General features: G+C 45.9%; 1 protein-coding gene across 1 annotated transcript in view; it reads left to right on the forward strand.

Moving 5' to 3' along the window:
* The window catches only part of ATP10B (ATPase phospholipid transporting 10B (putative)), a 122,680-nt gene that overhangs the window by 64,328 nt on the left and 34,020 nt on the right, over positions 1 to 24,332 (forward strand). Inside the window, 5 exon segments of the mRNA XM_060006814.1 lie at positions 10,221 to 10,412; positions 11,883 to 12,483; positions 15,001 to 15,110; positions 17,270 to 17,396; positions 20,427 to 20,611. Coding sequence (XP_059862797.1) covers positions 10,221 to 10,412; positions 11,883 to 12,483; positions 15,001 to 15,110; positions 17,270 to 17,396; positions 20,427 to 20,611 — 1,215 coding nt within the window.

Here is a 24,332-nt window from a genome sequence, read left to right on the forward strand (position 1 = left end):
AAGTCAGGCTGAAAATCTGGGGTCAGTGGGGTCAGCATCCTGGCTATGTGTCAGGGAGGGCACTGGGCCAAGGGTCAGGAAACACAGGCTCTGGTTTCAACTCTGCTGAGGCTTGCAGGGTGGCCTTATGCAACATGTTAAACCTCTCTCTTTCCCTGTTTCATCACCTGAAAATACGTTGCTTACAACTCTGACTGGCTGTCCTAAAAGTCAAATACCATGATGCTTGTGCTGACCAGCAAGGTCGCTGCCAGCTATGAATTCAGCACATTTGGGGCAAATGTCCCAGGTTCTCATCTTTGCTCCACCGTGTATTAGCTCCGTGACTTTGGTCAACTCACTGAGCTGGAAGCCTCGATGTTCTCACCTTGAAAAGGGATTATTGTTATGCCTCGTGAGTTGATTTTGAGGATTTAATTCTTAAAGCTCATGTGTTCTAGACAGATGGATAACTAATAGAAGTTTTAAATGACTTTTCTAAAGGAAAGCCGTCTGCCTTGGACAAATGTTCACATAACTGATGACAGGGAGGGGAAATGGGAGTTTTCATAAAACACAATGTCAAGCTCTCTCCCCTGAGATTCTGGGATATTTGGTCTAGGGTGAGGCCTGAGCATTCATGTTTCTATTTCTGATGATTCCAGTGAGCAACCAAGATTGAGAAACGCTCTAAGCATACCATCACTCCACTGGAAAATGGTCTTCATTTGGCTCAGACGGGCGCCTTGTACAGCCTGGGAGGCATTCGCTAAAGGGGGTGATGTATGTTGCCTTAAAGGGCTCTGACACTAACCTGTAAACTCTCTGTGTCTGAGTGGCAGACCCTTGAGTGAGTCCATGGAGAACGTCCGTGGCAGCCCCGGGGGGGTGCCCTGGCTCCTGGCTCCCACTCACCCCCGCTTGGCAGGCTTTCTGTGTTGCTCCTCTTGCACCCGCCCGTCTGGCAACCAACCTCGTTGGGTAATGTCTTGGCAAAACCAGTGCTTTACCTTTCCTTTGTAAACTCAGCCAGAACTTGCCTCTGAAGCCCCAGGGATGCCAGGTCATGGCGGAGCACCCAACCCCATTCCAAAGAAGCCCATTGCTCTGAACCAAAAATAAAATGAACAATAACAACCACTACAACAAAAGCTGGCTTTTTTCTTTTACTACACAGATCAAGGAAGCATCTGTTATTGTTGTCTAATTGGCTGCTCTAAAATCTGTGGCTTTAGGGTGGGGTAATATTCTTAGGAAAGTGGTGAGTTCTGAGCCAGCATTTAATAGTCCTGCCGGAGGGAAAGTGAAATGCCTTTTCCCCCCTGGTCTGTAAGCAGACAAGATTGGAGTAGAGAGTCTTTGTTTAGACATGCCACTTGGAAAAATATTTTTGAGTCATCAGACCGAAGACTGCTTTCCTAATCATAAAGTTTGCATCAGGGCCGTTTAGGCTCCAAACCCCACCACCTCTCCCTTCTGTGGGCACGACCCCTCCCACCTGTCTAGAAAGAATGCAATAGAGGGAAGTAAAGGTGGTGTCTTTGGCCCTCTGCCTCCTTTCTTGAAACTTGGTCTTCCTTTCATTCTTGGGAAGATATTTGTGCCATACTTATAGTCTGCTCCGGGTTGACAGGGACAGCCCACGTGCACAAACTCCCACGGCAAGGTTAGGTAAGAGTCCTGATTTAACTAGTCAAGCACGCAAAATCTTTTAGTAAGTCATGTGACCACACAGGGCAAGAAATGGAGGAAGCCTGTCTCAGCTTTGCTTCCCTTAGCTCCCAGGGTCCCAAATAGGGGCACACAGCTGTGGTGACCCTTTTCACGGAACTGGTCTTACAAGATCTGGGATACTTCTTTCTTTTTTTCTTTTTTTTTTTTATTGAACTATAGTTGATTTACAATATTGTATTAGTTTGTGGTGTATAGCAAAGTGATTCAGATAGATAGATAGATACAGACATATTCTTTTTCATATACTTTTCCATTATGGCTAATTACAGGATATTGAATACAGTTCCCTGTGCTATACAGTAGGACCTTGTTGTTTATCTGTTTTAAGTATAGTAGTTTCTATCTGCTAATCCCAAACTCCTAACTTATCCCTACCCACCCCCTTTCCCTTTGGTAACCATAAGTTTGTGTTCTATATCCATGAGTCTGTTTCTGTTTCATAAGTAAGTTCATTTGTATCATATTTTAGATCCACATATAAGTGATAGCATGTGGTATTTATCTTTCTCTGTCAGACTTACTTCACTTAGTATGATAATCTCAAGGTTCATCCATGTTGCTGCAAATGGCATTATTTCATTCTTTTTAATGGCTGACTTAGACACACACACACACACACACACACACACACACACATACACACACACCTTCTTTATCCACTCATCTGTCGATGGGCATTTAGGTTACTTCCATGTCTTGGCTATTGTAAATAGTGCTGCTATGAACACTGGGCCGAATATATCTTTTTGTTTTGTTTTGTTTTGTGGTACGCGGGCCTCTCACTGCTGTGGTCTCTCCCATTGCGGAGCACAGGCTCCAGATGCACAGGCTCAGCGGCCATGGCTCATGGGTCCAGCCGCTCCGCAGCATGTGGGATCCTCCCGGACCGGGGCACAAACCCGTGTCCCCTGTATCAGCATGCGGACTCTCAACCACTGCGCCACCAGGGAAGCCCCTGTATATATCTTTTTGAATTAGAGTTTTCTCCGGATATATGCCCAGGAGTGAGATTGCTGGATCATATGGCAACTCTATTTTTAGTTTTTTAAGGGGCCTCCACACTGTTTTCCATAGTGGTTGCACCAATTTACATTCCCACCAACAGTATAAGAGGGTTCCCTTTTCTCCACACCCTCTCCAGCATTTGTTATTTGTAGACTTTTGATGATGGCCATTCTGACCAGTGTGAGGTGACACCTCATTATAGTTGTGATTTGCATTTTTCTAATAAGTAGCAATGTTGAGCATCTTTTCATGTGCCTATTGGCCATCTGTATGTCTTCTTTGGAGAAATGTCTCTTTAGGTCTTCTGCCCATTTTTAGATTGGGTTGTTTGTTTTTTTGTTGTTGAGTTGTATGAGTTTTTGTATATTTTGGAAATTAAGCTCCTGTTGGTCACATCATTTGCAAATATTCTCTCCCATTCCGTAGGTTGTCTTTTCATTTTGTTTATGGTCTCCTTTGCTGTGCAAAAGCTTATAAGTTTGATTAGGTCCCATTTGCTTATTTTTGCTTTTATTTCTTTTGCCTTGGGAGACTGACTTAAGAAAACGTTGGTACGATTTATGTCAGAGAATGTTTTGCCTATATTCTCTTCTAGGAATTTTATGGTGTCATGTCTTATATTTAAGTCTTTAAGGCATTTTGAGTTTATTTTTTGTGTATGGTTTGAGGGTGTGTTCTAACTTCATTGATTTACATTTACATTACAGCTTTCCCAACACCACTTGCTGAAGAGACTGTCTTTTCTCCATTGTATATTCTTGCCTCCTTTGTCAAAGATTAATTGGCCATAGGTGTGTGAGTTTATTTCTGGGCTCACTCTACTGTTCCATTGATCCATATGTCTGTTATTGTGCCAATATCATGTTGTTTTGATTACAGTAGCTTTGTAGTATTGTCTGAAGTCTGGGAGGGTTATGCCTCCAGTTTTGCTGGTTTTCCCCAGAATTGCTTTGGCAATTCTGGGTCTTTTGTGGCTCCAAAAAACTTTTAGGATTCTTTGTTCCAGTTCTGTGAAAAATGTCATGGATAATTTGATAGGGATCACATTAAATCTATAGATTGTTTTGAGTAGTATGGCCATTTTAACAATATTAATTCTTCAAATCCAAGAACATGGAATATCTTTCCATTTCTTTGTATCATCTTCAGCTTCCTTTATCATTGTTTATTAGTTCTCAGCAGATAAGTCTTTCAGCTCCTTGGTCAGGTTTATTCCTAAGTTTGGTTTTGGTTTTGGGCTTTTTTGATGCAATTTTAAAAGGAATTTTTTTTTACTTTCTCTTTCTGATATTTCATTGTTAGTGTAAAGAAATGCAACAGGTTTCTATATGTTAAACTTGTATCCTGCTACCTTGCTGAAATCATTTATCAGTTTTAGTAGTTTTTGTGTGGAATCTTTAGGGTTTTCTATGTATAATATCATGTCATCTGCATATACTGACAATTTTACCTCTTCCCTTCCACATTGGATATCTTTTATTTTTCTTGTCTAACTGCTGTGGCTAGGACTCCCAATACTATGTTGAATAGAAGTGGTGAGAGCGGGCCTCCTTGTCTCATTCCAGATTTTAGCAGGAAGGCTTTCTCTGTTGAGTATTATGTTGGCTGTGGGTTTGTCATAAATAGATTTTATTATGCTGAGATATGATCCTGCTATACCCACTTTGGTAAGGGTTTTTATCATGAATGGATGCTGTGGGAAACTCTCTTCTTGCTAGGCCATTGAGTTTTTTTCCCTGGGGCTTCTGTCCCATTTGGGAAAAGCTTACCTTAGTAATCCACATGCTTCTATTTAAGCAAATATTTACTAATATTGAGCTCTCCCCATTCTCGAACCAAACTCAATATCATCAAGGCCACAACCTCATCAAGGGCAAAAACATGACTGCCCTAAATAATACTTCAGCCTTCATCTCCCCAACAACTGGGAAAGTTTGTTTCGACAATAGCAATACAACCACGTGGCTAAGTATTCAAAAGGAACCAAAGGGCAAATGAAGAGAGTAAGCCTCCCTCCCTACTCTATTCCCCACCACCTCAGAGACAACCATTATTTGTATATTTCTGTGTCTTTGCCAGAGGTGCTGTATCTATATAGAAGCAGGCAAGTGGGGTGTACACATAAACACATCCTTTCCCACAAACAGAAGCATAGCATACACACTGTTTTGGACTTTGGACTTTTTTTTAACCTAATGAATCTTGGGGAATATTTCATATATGTAGACAAATTGACAGCTATTCAATAGAGAGCCACTTCATCCCATTTTTAATGGCTGTTAGAATTTGTTGGATGGTCGAGCCATCACGTTTATACATGTATGTAAGTTTTTCTATGGTATTCTTAGAGCATAACTGCTAAATTGAGATTGTGTGCATTTTTAAATTTTTGATTGATACTTCTCAAGTGGTTGTACGAGTTCAGACACCCACAAAAGCAAATAGAAGGGTCTGCCTCCTCCCCTTCTTCCAAGTCTTTGTATTCTCAGTGTCTACATTTCTTTAGAATAGCTTTTCATTTATTGTCGGTCGGTCAACAAATACTAAATAATATAGCAAGTACTGTTCTAGACACTGGGGGAGTAAAGTCTAATGGGGCATTGTTCCTGATTTCAGGCACTTACAGCCCAGTGAAGGGGCAAGAACCCCAGTGCCTACAGGACACTGCTCTCAGTGCTGGGGTGTATGGGTGCAGAGGTGCTATAGGAGCCCAGAAGAGGTGCACCTACATCAAACTAGGCATCAGGGGGCTTCCTGGAAGGGTTAGCATCAGAGCTGAATTTGAGACAAAATTTTAAAGGTTAACCAGAGCAAAGAGAAGAGACCATCTAGTGGGGAGAGTGCATGATGTTTTAGGGGAGACATTCTGCACAAGCAAATGGAGACTTGGGGTTCCAAGGAATGGCTGGAATAAGAGGCACAGGTCGGAGAGAGGCGATCGAGGAGATAGAGACATGGGAGGAACCAAGCCACAGAGTTTGCTTCCAGGCCTATGCACCAGGGTTCCTGTTCATTTCCACCGCTGGCTCTGTGGGTTCCCATGGCAACAATCTGCTGCACCCAATTAGTGATAGTCACCAGTGTGACCATGAGTGAGCCGTCACTAAAACTGAGAGGAGAGTAATGGAATGGAGCTTGGCCTTCTTCTCCCAGCCTTCCATGCAGAACACTCCCCAGTCAGAGAGGGAGCGGGCTATATCTATAGGGCAGCCCTAGAGCCTAGAGCCTTGCTACTCAAACTCTTGTCCTCGGACCCCCAGCAGGAGCACCACTTGGGAGCCTGTAGAAATGCAGATGCTCAGACCCCACTCCAGAACTGCTGCATCAGTATATGCATTTAAATAAGACACCCAGCTGATTTGTGTATATGTTAGAGTTTGGGAAGTGCTGGCATCGTGTTTAAGGGTTTGGGTTTTGGCATCAGCAGAACTGGATTCAAGACCCAGCTTTTTAATTGACTTTGGAACCTTAGACAAGTTACTTATCTTCAGTGAGCCTCATTTGCCTCATAAATAAAATGGGAGAATGATAGTAGCTATTTTGATGCTGTTATAATGATTACAGGATGTACATGGAAGCACTTACCAAAGCCCATGACTTTGCTATAAATTGTCAATAGATATAATCTGATGATAATAGGAGGATCCTTGAGGATGTGGTGTGAGGTCAGAGATCACCTTCCCCAAAGAGGGTTTATCTGAGCTTCGGGTGTTCTGCAATAGAAAGAAATCCAACCAGTTGGGTGCCCAGCTGCCACAAAGCTCTAATCTGAGCAACTGGTAGCCCCACAAATGTATATTTCTTTTCCTTCAGAGAAACAGACTAGCCAAAGGGCCCGGAGGGGGTTGGGGGCACTGTTTTCTCTAAAAGCGTCCTACATGCCAAGTTCCTAAATGTTAATGAACCGGACAGCAAACCAATGGGCTGTGGATGAAGGGAACCACGAAGAAGCTTGCCCTGCAGAAACAAGTCTGCGTGCCTGGATGAAGCTTCCCTGACATCTGCCGCTGACACCTGCAGGCTGGGCCTGCTGCCAATGCCAGAGAGAAGCAGGCCCTTTGCAGAACTTTTTGTGTGTGTGCATTGCTATAAGATTGGGTAGAAATATACTAAATAAGAGTTTTAACAAAGAGCCCCCATGGGTTAATCAGCGGTGAGGTAGCATGGTGTCCTAGACAGGAGTCAGGCAACAAAGGTTCGAGTGAGTGCCTACAGGCTGGCAAGCACCGGGGACACATCACAGTCTCTGCCCTCATGGCACTTAGAGACTAGAGAGTAATGGACATGCAATACCTAACCGTTAAATCATTTTAACTGTGTCACCGTTTGGAAATACATAATGCATAGCTTGGAGCAAAGCGGTGTGCTGTCAGAGGCCGGAGTCAGGTGGTGTGAAAACTGTCCTAGTTCTGACTCTGATTCAATGTGCAATCTTGGGGGAGTTCACTACCCTCCTCCCTGGCACTCAGTTTTAGCATCAGGAAAATAGGGGATTTGGCCTTGATGACCTCCAAGCTTGTTCCCAAGTCTGGGTATCTTTGGTAAGGGTTAAAAGCATCCCATTCATGTACCCCTGCCAAAAAAAAAATGAAATCTACTTTCTGAAAAAGATCCCCATAATCCCCTTTATAATCTCATGGACTCCCTGCTGAGCCCTAAGGATTAGATATATAAGCCCGTCAGTTGTATTTGGGATCCCAGACACTAAAGATGCCAACTGTCAGCAAGTATCAAAGGCCACTTCCTTCTCATGGGAGATCTTGCCTGGCGTGGAGGTTAAAGAGCATGAATTCTAGAGTCGGACTATCTTGAATCAACTTGCTGTGAGACCTTAGGCCAGACATCTAATCTCCCTGGGCAGCCGTTTCCTCGTTTGAAGTGCAGAGGTAACTGGGAGAATAATAGTACTCAATAGATAGTGTGCTGTGGGGATGCAGTGAGATAATGGATGTACCCAGAACATAAGAAACACTCCACGAAATGGAACTGTCACTACTATTATCAGAAATTGGCTCAGGGCTTCCCTGGTGGTGCAGTGGTTGAGAGTCCACCTGCCGATGCAGGGGACACGGGTTCGTGCCCCGGTCCGGGAGGATCCCACATGCCTTGGAGCGGCTGGGCCCGTGAGCCATGGACGCTGAGCCTGCGCGTCCGGAGCCTGTGCTCCACAACGGGAGAGGCCACAACAGTGAGAGGCCCGCGTACCGCAAAAAAAAAAAAAAAAAAAAAAAAGACATTGGCTCAGAGTTCCGTGAGTGATGTTGGCAAACTGGATGGACCCTGGAATCTGGTTAAAGGAGTACACACGGGAGCATTCATAAGGGAACATAGCTACTTTACCACGACCACAGAAAGGAAGACCCTAGGTTCACAGTCAAGGGGTCTGACATCAATTCTGGCTTTACAATGACTCCTTGGGTGACACTGGTCAAGTCAGACATCTCTCTGGGTTTCAGTTAAGTTGGGGCTAGTTTCATCTCAACTTGGGACTGTGAGAACCCAGTGAGATCACATAACTGACATTGTTGGAAAGGTAGGATTAGCTCCATCACTGTGAGTTCCTGCTATGACAACTGTACTCAGAGGCAGGGAGGATGGATGGTTCCTGCTCCTTCCTAAGCTTTCTGAAAATAGGGTCACTGTATGGTATGGACAGCCCACCATTACTTATTACAGGGCAAGGAAAGGGAATGCAGACTGGATGCGGTTTTACTCGCACTCTTCCTTTTAATGAAAAGGCTTTTTTCTGGACACTGTCCTCTTAAGATGGTATCAACAAGTTGGAAGTGTAGGCGTTGGCTCTGGGAAAGCCCTCCAAATGAAGGTCAGAACTCTTTACAGTGTGAGCTCCACCCGCAGTCCACTTCCCCGATCAAGCTGTGCTGTTGGAAAAGCCGACTCTCATCCCTCCAGCCATCCAGCACCTCCACGTCAGTCTGGGTTTCCTCCCCTGTGGCTCTCGCCTGTGCCAGCACTTCCAGGGAGGTGAGAAGCTGACTTCTGGAGTCACTGCACTTGGTAGTCAGAGAGGACACAGTCTGAGGACTCTTTCCCCACAGGCTGTTTTTCATCTCAACTTGGGTTCTTGTTCGTAAAACTTGCTAGCTTGTTGGCCCTCGGTCTTCACTCTGCACGAATCAGTCAAGATTCGTCAGTCCATCGTTTCCAATCATTGACTCTCTTCTAAACTTTAATTAACCTGTGAACTCTGAACATGGATCGAAATGGCTTTTTGCGGAATGGCTTTTGTCATATCTGTGAAGAGCTAGTGTTTATTGAACTTCGGCTTCAAACAAAGCAATCTTTGGAGTTACAGAAGATACAACTTCATGGAAAAGGCAGTCTCTTGTCTTTCAGCCTCTTGGTTTATCTCTAGAGAGATTAAACATGGACTTAAGAAAATTGAATTTAAAATATAGGTCAATATGTAGTGAATTCTAGAGGGATGGCAGAAGTGGCAACTTCTACAAAGATGTGGAAAAATTGGAAATCCATGAGTCAGATCCAGCCCACTGGTTTTTTAAAAAAGAAAAGAAACAAAACACAGTTCTCACATCGTCTCTACTTTATCTTGAAAAATCCAGAGATTTGGCAAAATGTTCCAGCCCTGGAGCCTGTTAGTAGCAGAGCAGTCGCCCCCTTTTAGATGGTGTGGGACTTGCCAGGTCTCACAGCCCCCCATCCCATAGTGTCCTCAACCGTACCTTGGCCAGCTTGCCTCATTCACCTTACCCTGACTCCTGTGCACATTCTGCATTCAGGAGCCTGTTACTGTGGCTCAGAAGACAGAGAGCTCACTGTGGGCTGGATCAGATCTCATGGACCCGTGGAGTTTTCATGGTTACTGATGTCTAGGTAGGATTTGGGTAGACAGGAGAGGACTTCAAACAGGGTGTGATCAGAGGCATAGGAGGGGAGTATACCCCCAGGAGGCAGCAGACAGACCACCCGGCCTAGCTGAGGGTCCACAATGCAGAGTGGTGGGAATCAAGAGTGGAAATCAAATGGGAAAGAATTTAGGTGCCAGACTGAATTGATCGTGTTTACAATGAAGATCTCCCAGAATTTTTTCAAGCTCAAGAATACCTTGAGGGAAATAGTATTTTTAGGAGGATGAATGGGTGATACATATGAAGGGTTTGAAAGAAGAGAGGTGAAAGGCAGCCACCTCACTTTAGAGGCTGATGCAGAAATCCAAGCTGGAGGGCTAGAGGGTCTGCGCTTGGCTGGAAACATCAGGAATGAGGGGAAATGGCGGGGAGACCCTGTGGGGAAAGAACTACCAGAGCCTATAACTGATGGGCATGTGGGGTTGAGGGAAAGGGAGGAACCAAATCACACTCTACAATGACCAGGCCCAGGGGAGGCGGGGAGACGTGCTGGACGCAGGATCGCAGTGGGGGGGACTGTATCAGCCTTTTCCAGGCATGAAAGGATCTGCCGGAGGGGGCTTTCCTCCCCAGTCCCTTCAGGAGACTCTGACCCGGGCCTTTCTCTCCCAGGAAAAAGATGTGACTCCGGATAAAAACCTCCTGACCAAGGTACGAGATGCAGCCCTGTGGCTGGAAACCCTGTCAGACAGCAGACCTGCCAAGCCTTCCCTCTCCACCACCTCCTCCACTGCTGACTTCTTCCTGGCCTTAACCATCTGCAACTCCGTCACGGTCTCCACGACCGCAGAGCCCCGTCAGAGGGTAAGGACCGCTGATGGTAAGGTGGGATGGATGAGAGGAGGGCGAGGGGCGAGGGCGGAAGCCCTGCACAGGGGGACAAGATACTTGGGTCCTAGCCACACTGTCACCATTTCATCACTGTAAGACCTTGAACAGAGCTCTTAGCCTCTCTGGGCCTCAATCTCCTCCTTTTTTAAATAAAATATTAAAAGTTCCATATGAGCTCTCTATATAGATCTCACATTTTTGTGTCTGTCTGTCTGCAGGGTAGATGTTAAAAGTTAATATTTACTGAGCACTTGCTCTGTGCCAGGCTCCATGCCAAACATGTCACCTGCACTATCATTTAATCCTCACAGCCCAACAGTCCTGGGAGGTATGTCTTTGGATTTAACAAGTGAAGAAACAGTGGCGTGGCTCAGAGAGCTTGAGGAACTTAAGGAAGGATGTAGGGTGAATACACGGCAGAACGATCTGTACGATTCTGTAATAATATCACGGTATAGTGGTATCTGCTTTTTAATGGAGGGTTAAAAAAACAATTAACACCATGTGTGAAGTTCTGCCAGTTTGGAGATAGTGCACCTGGATGGCCACTCATAGGACGTTATACTCTGAATTATTTTTCAGTACAGAAGGTAGATTTACCTTCGATTATCCACATACTCTCACCCAAGCTCCCTTGTAAGTGAAAAATAAGAATAATTGGGTGTTACAACATGTGGCCACAAAAATCAAGAAGAAGAGCGTTCATCCAGGCACCAAACCAGAGCCCCCATTATTACACCCAGATTCTAAACTACCCTGAAAAGTCAGCAAGTAATCAGAAGTCTTCAGGGAGTTTGGGGAACGCAGGAAGCATTATCTGAGCAATTCTCCCTATTTTCAAGGGAGAAAGCAGTACCATTTGGGGAAGGACAGCATCCAGTTTTCAATTTGCACGTCAGTGGGGAGGTAGCTGGCAGGTAGCTCAAGAGCCCAGTCCCTGGAGTCAGACAGACCCAGACTTGAGACCCAGCTCTGCTATCTACACACTGGGTGATCACAGCCAGTTTACCCTCTTTATGCCTCAGTTGCCTCATCCAGAAATTGGGATAATGATAGGATCCCCTAGCATCGCTGGGAGGATGAAGTGAGATGCTGCGTGCAAAACTAAAGCAGACAAGGCGATGATAAGGGTGCAGGGCATGTGAACCCCTACTGTGAGTCTGGCTTTTGTCTCCTTTGCTTTGCCCATGATCAGAGTGGGATGGTCATAAGATAGAGGAAAATAGTATCGCCAATCCCTAGGAAGTCAGGGCTGGAAGGAAACCAATGGCCTAACTCCCTCATGCTACAGGTGGGTAAACCGAGGCTCACAGAGGGGAGAAGACTTGCCCATCATCACTGAAGGCCCACCTAATTCACTGATTGCAAAATGAGATGCATAAGACAGCTTGACAGTTTTCCCAACCTGGAGAGTCATGGTCTCCTTCCCTCCTCTACCACAAGGTCACAGTGCCACCCTCGACCAAGGCTCTGGTGACATCCCTGGAGAAGATTCAGCAGCTGTTCCGCAAGTTGAAGCTTTCGAGCCTCAGCCAGTCATTCTCGACCACCGCACCCTCCGACGTGGACCTGGGGGAGAGTTTGGGGGCCAACATGCCCACCACGGACTCGGAAGAGAGAGACGACGCGTCTGTGAGCAGTGGCGGCTACTCCACCGACGGCGGCTACAGGAGCAGCACGTGGGAGCAGGGTGACATCCTGGGGGTGGGTCCGGGTGCCTCCCTGGAGGAGGTGCTGCAGGACCCGGCCCTCAGCCTGGCCGGCCCCGAAGTCTGTTACGAGGCCGAGAGCCCTGATGAGGCTGCCCTGGTGCACGCTGCCCGTGCCTACAGCTTCACGCTGGTGTCCCGGACGCCCAAGCAGGTGACCGTGCGCTTGCCCCAGGGCACCTGCCTCACCTTCGATGTCCTCTGCACCCTGGAGTTTGACTCTGTCAGGAAGAGGATGTCCGTGGTCGTGAGGCACCCGCTGACCGGTGAGATCATCGTCTACACCAAGGGTGCCGACTGCGTTATCATGGACCTGCTGGAAGACCCAGCCTGTGGTGAGTCCACCCCACCGGGCTCCAAGAAGAGAGGGCTTATTTAACAGGCGGCATGGATGGTAACCAGGGGCTCAGGTTATAGTGTCACTCAGTCCGGCAGGTCCCAACTGGAACACAAACCCTCAAGATGCTCTCCACAAAGCAGCTTGCTTTCCACGTCTCCACGACCTGGAGAATGACGGAGCTCATTATGAACTTATTAAAGGCTTTGTTTGGGCAGTCTTGTCATAGAGGAACTTCTTTAACTTTATTTATCCCAGTTTCTAGTTTTCCAAACTCATTTAAAGATGGACTCTCCATACACAATTTTTTTTTTCACCAGGACACCCATTAACATACCCTAGAACACACTGTGGTCCTAACTCTTAGTTTTGGAGAGAAGCCAACTGAACCCAAAGAGGGAAGTGACTTAAAAGAGTGGTCCCAGCTAACTAGTGGTAAATCCTATGTGGAGGTATCCTGAATCCCAGTTCAGGCCTCTTCCCATGCTGCCAGAATTCTGCATCAGGCTCGGTTCACTCTGGGAAGCCTCGGGTGGTCCTCTTTATCATGCCTTTCCCCAGCCTCCCCCAAACAGATTTTCATAAACTTGCTCCAAGCCAGAAAAATGTTCCAAAGTCCCTACATATCAGTGTCCAATTTTGGAACAGCATGAATTAGTGTGCAGCCGCTTCCTGATTGCTAGCAAGGAGAAGACCGTTATGGGGCTGTGATTCTCCCAGGGTAGTAGATTCTAGCCAAGCTTTAGAATTGCCCAGGCAGCCCTGTGCCTCCTGAATTATCAGCTATGGATGAGAGCCAAGAGGATCATGGGGGTTGATGAGTGTTTTGAAGGGGAAGGGAGCTAATTAAGTCTCTTCATCCCCAGACTCTGGCAGACAAGTGAATTCAGTGTTTCCGAGTCAAGGGTGCCACGGCATTCTATCCCCGGGCAACAGCCTTCCACACTGCCCTGGAGATGTTTCTTTCTCTGTTCCTCACCTGATTCCAAAATGGATTACCGATGCCTCCGATAAAAAATACATAGACAGTGTTACTATAAGATTTGCGAAGCAAAGATTTCAAAAAGAGGGGGAAAAAATAACCTCAGGGTTTAATATATTTACAGTGTTTGAACATTCAATTTGACCCTGAGGTTCCTGGTAGCCTGAGCAAAAATGTAAACTCAAAGGCACACAGGTAGAAGGCAAAAGGTGTTTAATCTCGGGAGCTGATGTCTTTGAAAATAAAATATTGTAGATAGTGCTCAAAAAGATAAGGTACAAAGACTGTTGTTAAGGTACCAGGAAACCAGTAGCATCTGAAAAATGAGAAAATAATCTTTGAAGGGATTTTTATACTGCATAAAAGCAGCCTTAGAATAGTATCATGGAGAAAGTGAGAGCTTTGTTGGACTTCCTTATACTTATCATACTGTTAAGAATTGTACTTTTAATTTTGCATCATATGGAGGGATGGACAAAGTGCACAAAATCTGTTTACCGCTTAGGGCTTCTGAAGATCTCAGTCCAGCCCTGGTAAAGAAGGATTCAGAAGCTTCTTCCAAGCTCACATTTACAAAGTGCTGCTACTGATTAGTGATGTCTGTGACATCTTAGATAAAGGAAGCGATGATTGCATCAATCCTGCCCCACAACCACCAGCCCAGGCTGAAAAATTCTTTTTTCTCTGATAGATCAAAGTACTGGAATTTCAAAAGAAAAAGATAAATTTCTTCTAAGAGAATCGTATTATGTAGGACTTCAAAAGGGGGACTTTGAGCAACACAATGAAATATTTTTCACACTAGATTTATAGGAATCCAAAAAATACTTTTTCTAAGCCTAACTCAGCAAACCCAGTATGGTGAGGGACTTAGTAATGAGATTCAGGTCTGTAGCCACCTTGGAAGCAACTTGCTATAAGGACTAAAGTAGATGACGGAGAAGGTGATGGATAGTATCTCTGAGACTTAGCAAACTGGTCATCCAGGGCTAAACTAGCCACATGGAAAACTCCTTAGGTAACAAGAAACACTCAGACTTCTCGTCCCCTGATTCAGCAGGCCTTCAACCTGACCTGCGAATTATTGGTTTAAGTTCCCTGGTGGTTCTGATGCAAACAGATGTTTAGGTTATCCATGTTTTTTTTTGTTTGTTTTTTTTTTTGCCTCACAGCATGCAGGATCTTAGGTCCCTGACCAGGGATCAAACCCATGCCCCCTGCAGTGGAAGCACATTGTCCTAACCACTGGACCGCCAGGGAATTCCTGCAAACAGGCATTTGGGAACAATACCTGGAACCACCTACCTTCCCTAAATAGTACTTCTCTCAGCCAGACGTTGGATGATCAGATAGAGCAGACAATTTAAGGACCCGTGGAGTTACCGCCTTCCAGGGCAGCCTGGGAGAGCTGTTCCATGTTTACGGGGGGGCGGGGGTATGAGGGAATTCCTCCTCTAAAGATGCCTGAGTGTTAGGAACGGGATCCCTAAGCAATTGCCCACGACCTCATGGGGGATAATGACTATTTGACAGTGACTGACACTGATGTGGAAAAGAAGGTGAGGAAAATCCGAGCCCAGACCCAGAGGCATCTAGACTTGTATGCAAGAGATGGCCTTCGAACACTGTGCATCGCCAAGAAGGTGAGAACAAGTTCCACGCTTAGTGGCTGAAAGGCCTCGACCCTGCTTCTGTCTTTTCTATTTCTGTTTTAGAAGATCCTCAATGTTGGTTGTTTTAATATTTTCAAAATTAGCTATCCTGACCACAGAGACCCATGACTTTGACAATTTTGCTGGGACAAAAATCTGAGTGGGAAGGTTCCTTATTAGTGTGGCTTTGTGGTTCCTTGCTTTCCATTGTCTATGTAACTGATGACCTATAACTCATAATTTTTAATGTTATAATTTTGCCTTCAAATATCCTTTGAACATTTGCATTATTTGTCTAGATTTGGAATTGGGGAGATTTTATGTGATCACATACAAATCTAGATTTCTGGTTTCTCTTCAAAGTGCAGAGGATCTGGAAAACTGGATCTCCATTCTTGAATAGCTACAAATAGCTAGAGCCATGTAGCAGCTGATCCCTTTGATGAAGGATATATTCTGCTGTGTTCTGGGGTTGGTCATGTTTCCTACCATTCCCGATTGCATTGCCCTTGTCCCAGCTATAGTCAAGTAGATTACCCACCTTATGCCCTTCAGGTCTCTCACTTTGCTGCCCCTACAGGAAAGGAGGCAAAGAGCTATGAATCCCAGAGCTGGGGCATCTAATGAGGCACCTAAAATCAGGGGAGCTATGATGGGCATACATTTCAAGATGGCTAGAAGTGGCTTCTTCTCCATAAATCCCCAGAGCTCTTCATCTCTTTTGTAGGTGCTTAGTGCACCATAAAGTTTAAGAGCACCCGCTTTAAAGCCAGACCTACCAGGAGACAAGTCCCAATCTCACCACGTATCTGTGGTGTGACCTTGGGCGAGTTTCTTCACCTCTCTGAGTTTGGGGATGTTCTTATCTGTAAAAAGGTGCTAGTGTTCCCTACCTCATATAATTGTCAGGGACATCAACTAAGATAACACAGGTACAGCACCTGGGACAGTGACCCGCATTACTATTCTATAAATTGTAATTATATCCTTACCACCTTCTATTTTTTATTTACATTATCTATTCCTATTTTGCCTCCTCTGATGAGACTCTTCTTCCTTGAGAGCAAAAGGCCTACCTGTGTCCCCTTGGTTTTCCCTACAGTGCCGCGCACAGAGGGAAAATTAAAGAATAGTTGATGCTTGAAGGAAAGAGTCATTCATTACTATAAGAGACAGAGAGGGGCTTCCCTGGTGGCGCAGTGGTTGAGAGTCCGCCTGCCGATGCAGGGGACACGGGTTCGTGCCCCGGTCCGGGAAGATCCCACATGCCGCGGAGCGGCTGGGCCCATGAGCCATGGCTGCTGAGCCTGCGCGTCTGGAGCCTGTGCTTCGCAACAGGAGAGGCCACAACAGTGAGAGGCCCACGTACCGCAAAAAAAAAAAAAAAGAGACAGTGAGGATATAATGCCAACAGAGGGGTCTAAAAGTGCTCTGGACTCCAGATATGCCCTCTAGTTGGATTCTTTCAGCCACTGGGCACCCCCAGCAGCTAGTGGAATGGTCTACCAGGCTATGCAAGATCTGGATGCTTCTCACCTTTCCAGCCTCATTGCTGGTCCTCTCCACCTGGCTTTCCATCCTTAAGCCAACTGGTAAGTTCAAGGGACAGAAAGAAAGCCACGTCCATTGCTATTTCATGGCCTTTGAACTTACCCCTCCCCGTGACAGAAGCCTTCTCGTCATTGGATCTCAGCCAACATGTCACCTTGTCTAAGGGACCTGACGATCCAAATGAAATAACCCCTCTTCCCACAACTATCCCCCTACCCTGTCGTACGCCGTCATATCACCCTCTTTGTTTTCTGTATGGAACTCCTTGACATGATCCATTCTTTTAAATTATTCACTTGGATCATGTCTCTCACCCTCCACTAGCACATAAGCCCAGGCCTGTAGGATTCTTGTCTGTCTCGATCACTGGTATATCTCCGGTGACCAGAGCATCACAGGGGCTCAACAGAAGTTTGATGATAATGGAACACGAAGAACCAATCCTTCATCAATTTAAGACCCAAAAAAAAAAAAAAAATTGAGGGAAAAGCCCCATCTAATTGTACAGTGAAGCTCAAACTGGCCCGTAGGAGGCCCAGCACATGGGCAGGGGGAGGGAGTCACCCAGAGCTGTGAACAAGCCTCTTCTTTTTGCATAGATCTTAAGTGAAGAGGACTTCCAGAGATGGGCCAGTTTCCGGCGTGAGGCTGAGGCGTCCCTCAACAACAGAGATGAGCTTCTCTTGGAGACAGCACAGCACCTGGAGAACCAACTCATCTTACTCGGTAGGTAAAAATAAGTTATCATTACATTTTAAAAACGGAATGCTGCAAGCTGGAAAGGGAGTTCTTGGCCTTGATTCTGACACTGCTTCAAATGTGTCTCAATTAGGAACCTCCCTGGGGTGCCCTTCCAGGCATTTGGCGCCAATGGGCTGTGCCGATATCCAACCCAGACTCCACGCGCAGCTTCCTGAGGATGCCCCAGGAGCATTCCTGCACTCCCTGCCGGATGAAGCCTGGTTGCTTCTCCTCCAGTCGTTCAAATGTTTATTGAGCACCTACTATGTGCCAAGTAGCATGCTAGGTATCGTGGCTACAACAGGGAACAAGAGCCGCAGACCCTCACCTGAAACTAACACAACATTGTAAATACTATACTCCAATAAAAATTTAAAAAAAAACAAAAACACAGACCCTGCCCTCCTGGAGCTCAGAGTCTAGCAAAGACACTTGGATGATTAAACAAGTAATTTCCTCAGAGTGTGATGAGAGGTGGGCTGGAAGATGTACCTGGTGGGATGAAAGCACAAAGGAGAAGGTGGCAACCTACTGCGGAGCCAAGGAGGGTGCAGGACAGCCGGAACTGAGCAGAGAAAAGGAGCTGGTCAAAGGGGGAGGGTGTTCCAGGAGAGGGAAGGGCCCAAATGAAGGCCTGGAGGCAGGAAAGCCTGGGCTGGCTGGGACTCAGAGGTCTCCTACGGCTGGACCCCAGAGTGCGGGGGAGAGCAGCAGGTCGCAGGTTATGAAGGGCCGTGTAGATCACAGGCTAAAGCTTTGGAGAGGGGAAGGGGATCAAAGCAGGGACAGATTTGCGTTTTACAAAAATCACTCTGCTGCTGTAAAGACGTATAGAAGTTAGATAGATACTCTCGGGGGAAAGATGGAAAACACCAGCTAAGAGACAGGGTTGGATTTCTGTTGAAGGAAAAGCGTTGCCAAGGGAGAAGGGGGAGGCTTTATTTATCAGACTAATCTCTTCACAGCTCGGGAATAAGATCCCGGAAAGGCGATGCCTGAACAGCGTGCACATACTGGCCACGTGGCAAAAGGCTTCTTTCATCTTGGGAGGCAGTGCTGGCCTGGGGATGAAGGCCACATCTTGGCCCTGTGGTGACCTTGCTGTGTGCCCAGGGACACATCCCCACACCCCTCTGAGCCTTTGCGCCTCCTCTGGCTAAATCACCAAGCTCAGCCAGGCAGGGTTGAAGGGGGAAGACCCAGGGTCGCTGTAGGAAGACGGTAATACCTCTTTATATAAAAAAGGTACCAGCAAGATTTGGTCAGATGGGTGGAAAACAGGGGGAGACAGGTTTGCTCCCCACCTCCTTCGGCTTTTCTGTTTCCTGTGTTTGGACTGCAGGGGCCTTTGTCTGTTGCCTCACAAGGCCCCCTTGAAAGCTGGCCTCGAGAACCCATTCTAACAGGAAGTAGACAGTAGCTAGTCCAGACAGCTCCACCCGGCACCCCGGGCCACCCCCGGAATGTCATCCCATTAGGGCACCTGACCCCCTTCACACCCTCTCCCCTGCGGTTTCTTTTGTTTCAGGGGAGCCTTCTGGCCTCAGCTGGTGAGAAATGCCCCTGAGCCGGTAGTGCATGAAAGAGAACACACTTGTCAGGACCCATGGGCTTCCCTGGCTGAGAAAGGCTCTCACCACCTTCCTGTTTCATTTTCTCTTTCACACAACTAAATGTGTTTTTCCTGCTCTCTCCTTCACCCTGCCTCCCGGTAACACACATCATTTTCAGTCTCACTTTCCAGGCAAACGCTAGGCGGAAAAGATGAGGGTCGGGCATCACTTTTCATGGGTTGGTTTACCTGTGCACTTGGGCCTGAAATACAAAACAGGCACATTTCGGGATAGAGAGGTTTGTTTTCTTCCCTCCAGATGGCTTGTGATGGAGAGGACTAGGGCTGGGAAGAGATTGCATCCTGCCACGAAGAAACTGTCACGCCACTAAAAAGCTGCCATGCATTCACACCGAGTCCCACGATATTAAATCAACTTTTCAGTACAACTGCTTTGCCAAGCTATTGTCACTCGGGATTATTAAAAGAAATGGCACGCCTGCTCCTGCCCAGAGTGAGATGGGTAGCCATTAGTCTGTGGTCTGAAATGAATCTCAATTTAAATGCAGATTTATTTTTGCTTAATCACTGAGCAGCTATTGGGTATTTGGGTATACAATCATCAAGTTTGGCTCAAAGCTTGAGACCATTCAAAAAATGATGGAATCCGCATGTTTAATGCCCTCCAAGAACGTTATCAAAAACCCAAGTCTCTGTTAATTCTGCAGTGAGCGCTTGCAGAGCAAAGATTCCAGTCTCTCCATATCTTTCCACTCCTATTGCCGCTATGCCAGTCCAGCCACACCAGCTCTCCTCTGTTAGCCCTGAATCTCATCCTGCTTCCTCCACCCTCCAATCCATTCTTGAGAATGATCTTCTTAAAATTCATAACCGATCCCATCACTCTCCAACTTAACTCCCTTTCATAGCTTTCTTTGCTACCAAAAAATGCCAAATCCCTTCATGCCCTGATAGGCTCTACAAGATCCAGCTCCACCCCTCCCTGCCTGGCCTCGTCTCTCTCCCTGCTCTGTCTGCCTTTCTGTGTCATCTTCTACTCTGACCTCTGGGCCTTCACACATACTGATCCGTCTGCCTGGAATTCCCCCTCCTTCCCCACCTTTTGGGTTTATCTCCCAGGTCTGAGCTTAAGTGGCCCTTCCTCAGCAAGGCCTTCCCTGACCTTCCAAATGAAGTCTGGGTCTCCTGATATATGTTTGCCCGGCACCCTGGGCTTCTCTCCTCAAATAGCTCAGTTATAAATCCTTACTCGCCAGGCCTTTGAGTACCGAGAGGGTGGGGACCAGCTCTGTCTATTTCACGGCTGTATCCTGGGCATTTAGCACAGCCTAGAACACGAGAGATAAGTTAATAATCATTGCCTGGCTTGATAGGGCTTTGGGGAAATTAAGCAGCTACTTTCTCAACATAAATGTGAGTTCTGCTGTCTCTAATCACTCCAGGAGCCACTGGGATCGAAGACCGGCTGCAGGAAGGAGTTCCAGATACAGTCGCTGCTCTGCAGGAGGCTGGGATCCGGCTCTGGGTCCTGACTGGAGATAAGCAGCAGACGGCAGTCAATATCGCCTATGCCTGCAGACTGTTAGACCAGAAGGACACCGTTTATTCCATTAACACAGAAAGTCAGGTGAGGCCAAAGTACAGTTCAAATGTCCAAGTGGGGAGCAGCTTCTAGGCCAACAGGAGAGGGATTGTGGGTGGGACTTGGGTACACAGGAGACGCACCCCTACCCCCAAATCTTGGAATTCCAAGGGTCCTAGAAGGCATCCAGCCCAATATCCTCGACCCCATCCCCACATATCGTTGACCAGTCTATTTATATTACATCTAGCAGTACCTAGTAGCAAGTTGTGCCTATCTCGAATCTCATCCTTGGCCCAGTCTCCCCATTCTACACGTGAGAAACTGAGGACCACTGGAGCTAAGTCACTTGCCCAGGGCCACCCTGGTAGTTTCTGATGGACCAAGTCTAAAATGCTCTTCTCCGGCCAGGCCAGTGCTATTTGCATTATACCAGACTGTTTGCTCACAGATCCTCAATTGTTTCTTATACTTTGGATAAACTTATCCATTGAAAAACCCCAATTGAATAGAAATGATTCTGAGTTTAAAATTTCAGCTCCAATTCGTATGTGCAATTTGTTGCCACAGAATAAAACCTGAAGGAAATGACACGTGAGACCAGTATGTTTTGATGGGATGGAGGAGAGAGAGAAAGATAAGCGAAGTTTGAAAACTGTAATTTTCAGCCTGAATAGGTTGTGAGTGGCAGGGAGCAAGGTTTGGAGACAGAGGACTGTATAAAGTCTAAAGAAGCGTATTTAAAGTCATAACACAGTTTTATATTTAGGAGGAAAAAATCTATTTTCACGATGCAAACTGCAGAAAGTAAAGTTCCACTATCTCCGTGGCTGATGAATATGGGAAGTAGGCATTGAGTTGTGTGCTCCTATCAAAGGGAACAGGACTGGATTAGATGTGCGGTTGTAACAAGGAAAGCAGTGGGTTGTGGGGTGGGGGGCACCTGGAGACCTAGAACATACCATGGGGAGAAGGATGGAGACAGGGAGGAAGATGGAAGATGGAAAGAACAGCGCAGAAAGAGAGGCAGGAAGGATGATGCAATCTCACTCCTTCACTTTTGCCTGGGGCTGAACTGGACCCAGAAGAGACGTTTACAGGTTTCAATTTGGTTTTCATTCCATGAAGAATCCACGTACACATATTTTTTTAAAGAGGTAGTGAATCCTGATAAAAGTGCCAGAGGCCCTTTAGATGAATTGGGAAAATCACTTACTTTCTTGTCAGGTGAACAGATAATGCCATGATTAGATTAAACCCCAATGAATTTTCAAAATGAAACTATTCTCAGGGAAATCTTGGCGTTAATATGATGCCTAGGAAAGAAAGTAATTTGCAGCTGGCTTGAGTGCTTGATCCCTGTAATAGTGTGGATGTCTGCCTGCCCCACTTGCAATGGAAATTCCATTTGCAATGATCATTTCACTCCAGCAGATTCCAGGAGGAGGATATCAACAAGCCTGTGAGTGCTCCTGAGGGGGACAGAGTGGGCTTCTGTGGGTTCTGTTAAATGCAATGCATTCCTGTAGGAAGCGGAAGATGCCTCTTGATTAATTAGCCAAAGTTCCCAACTGTGGGCCACGTTCCAAGTTGAGCTCAGTCACTGTCAACAATTTTAAAGCTGTCCACAACCCTCCAAGATGGTACCTGAATGTTGGACCCTGCCTACACCCCCAGGCCCACTAAACCTGGAAAATTAGGCTTTCTCATCCCGTTGGGAAAGTAGTAGGTGCAGAGATATGTTAAGACAGAAACTGGGGAAACCTATTCTAAATCTCAGACTTATTTAAACCCCAGTTTAATGTAATTACATATTTGGTGGCTATTTCCTCCAAGGGTTTTAATCTGCCTGATTCAATATAAATTGAGTTAGGGCTGTGGTTTCTTTGTTATGTATCTTAAAGCTATAAGCAAGCTATGGGACCTGTCTAGAACTCAGCGTTCTCATCCATAACACGAGAAAATTACTAATCCATCACTGGAAATGTTGATCTGTCAAGGAATTTTAGAAGGGACTATACAGTATTAGATAGGAACTGGTAATAGCAGCTATTATTGTTATTATTAACAGCATATTGAAGGCGTAATATGATCCAGATACCATATCTCTCTGAACTTCGTTCTTCTCATCTGTAGAATAGAGATTAAAAATATTTATTTCAGAGGCTATTGGGAGGGTTAAATAAGTTCACAGAAGAACAATACTTACTAGCACTGCATTTATGAGAGTTAACAAATTACCCCAAAACTTAGCAGCTGAAAACAGTAAACATTTATTATCCCACAGTATGTGTGGGTTATGAGTCCAGGAGCAGCTTAGCTGGGTACCTCTGGTTCAAGGTCTCTCCTGGGGTTGCAGTCAGGCTATCGGTCAGGGATGTGAGCTCATCTAAAGGCTCAACTGGTTGGGTCATTTGGTGATGGAGAGGAGTCCTTGCAAGCTCATGGACATGATTATTGACAGGCTTGGGTTCCTCACCACAGGGGCCCCTCTACTGAGCTGCTTCACAACGTGATAGCTGGTTTTCTCCAGGGTAAGCCATTCAAGAGAGAGAGTGAGAAAGATTGCCAAGATTGGTAGCCACAGTCTTTAGATAAACTGACCTGGGAAGCGACATCCCACCACTTTTGCAGAATTCTCTTCATTAGAAAGGAGTCGTTAGTCATAACCACACTCAAGGGTTGGAGGTTACACAAGGAAGGACATGAATACCAGGAGATGGAGATCACTGAGAACCATCTTAGAGGCTGCCTGCCTCAGCACTGACAGATACTGAATGTTAAATGAATGGTAACGATTATGATTATTCCATAGAAAATTTGAAATAAGTAAATTCAGAGATTTTATTTTGAAGCTTATATTTCCAATGACTTGCTGCAGTCACATGTTGGAGGAATTGACAGCATACCTCATTTTATTGCACTTCATTGCACTTTGCAGATACTGTTTTTTACAAATTGAAGTTTCGTGGCAACCCTGCATTGAACAAGTCTGTTGGCGTCATCTTTCCAAAAGCATTTGATCACTCTGGGTCTCTGGGTCACATTTTGGTAACTCTCGCAGTATTTCAAACTTCTTTATTATTACTGTATTTGTTACGGTGATCTGTGACTAGTGTTCTTTGATGTTTTAGGGTACCACGAACTGCACCCATATAACATAGCGAACCTAACTGATAAATGTTGTCGGTGTTCTGACTGCTCCACGAACAGGTTGCTCCATCTCCCCCCACTCTCCTCAGGCCTCCCTATTCCCTGAGACACAACAATATCAAAATTAGGTCAATTAATAACCCTACAATGGCCTCCAAGTGTTTGAGAGGAAGGGTTGCATATCTCTAGCTTTTAACCAAAAGCTAGAAATTCTAGCTTTAAACCAAAAGCTAGAAATGATTAAGCTTAGTAAAGAAGGCATGTTGAAAGCTGGGACAGACCAAAAGCTAGGTGTCTTGTGCCAGTTAGCTAAGTTGTGAATGCAAAGGAAAAATTCTTGAAGGAAATTAGAAGTGCTACTCCGATAAACACATGAATGATAAGAAAGTGAATCAGCCTTGCTGCTGATACAGAGAAAGTTCTAGTGGTCTGGAGAGAAGATCAAGCCAGCCACAACATGCCTTTAAGCCAAAGCCTAGTCCAGAGCAAGGCCCTAACTCTCTTCAATTCCATGAAGGCTGAGAGAGGTGAGGAAGCTGAAGAAGAAAAGTTTGAAGCTAGCAGAGGTTGGTTCATGAGGATTGAGGAAAGAAGACATCTCCATCACATAAAA

The sequence above is a fragment of the Delphinus delphis genome, chromosome 3, assembly GCF_949987515.2.
Source record: "Delphinus delphis chromosome 3, mDelDel1.2, whole genome shotgun sequence".
In the NCBI taxonomy this organism is placed as follows: Eukaryota; Metazoa; Chordata; class Mammalia; order Artiodactyla; family Delphinidae; genus Delphinus; species Delphinus delphis.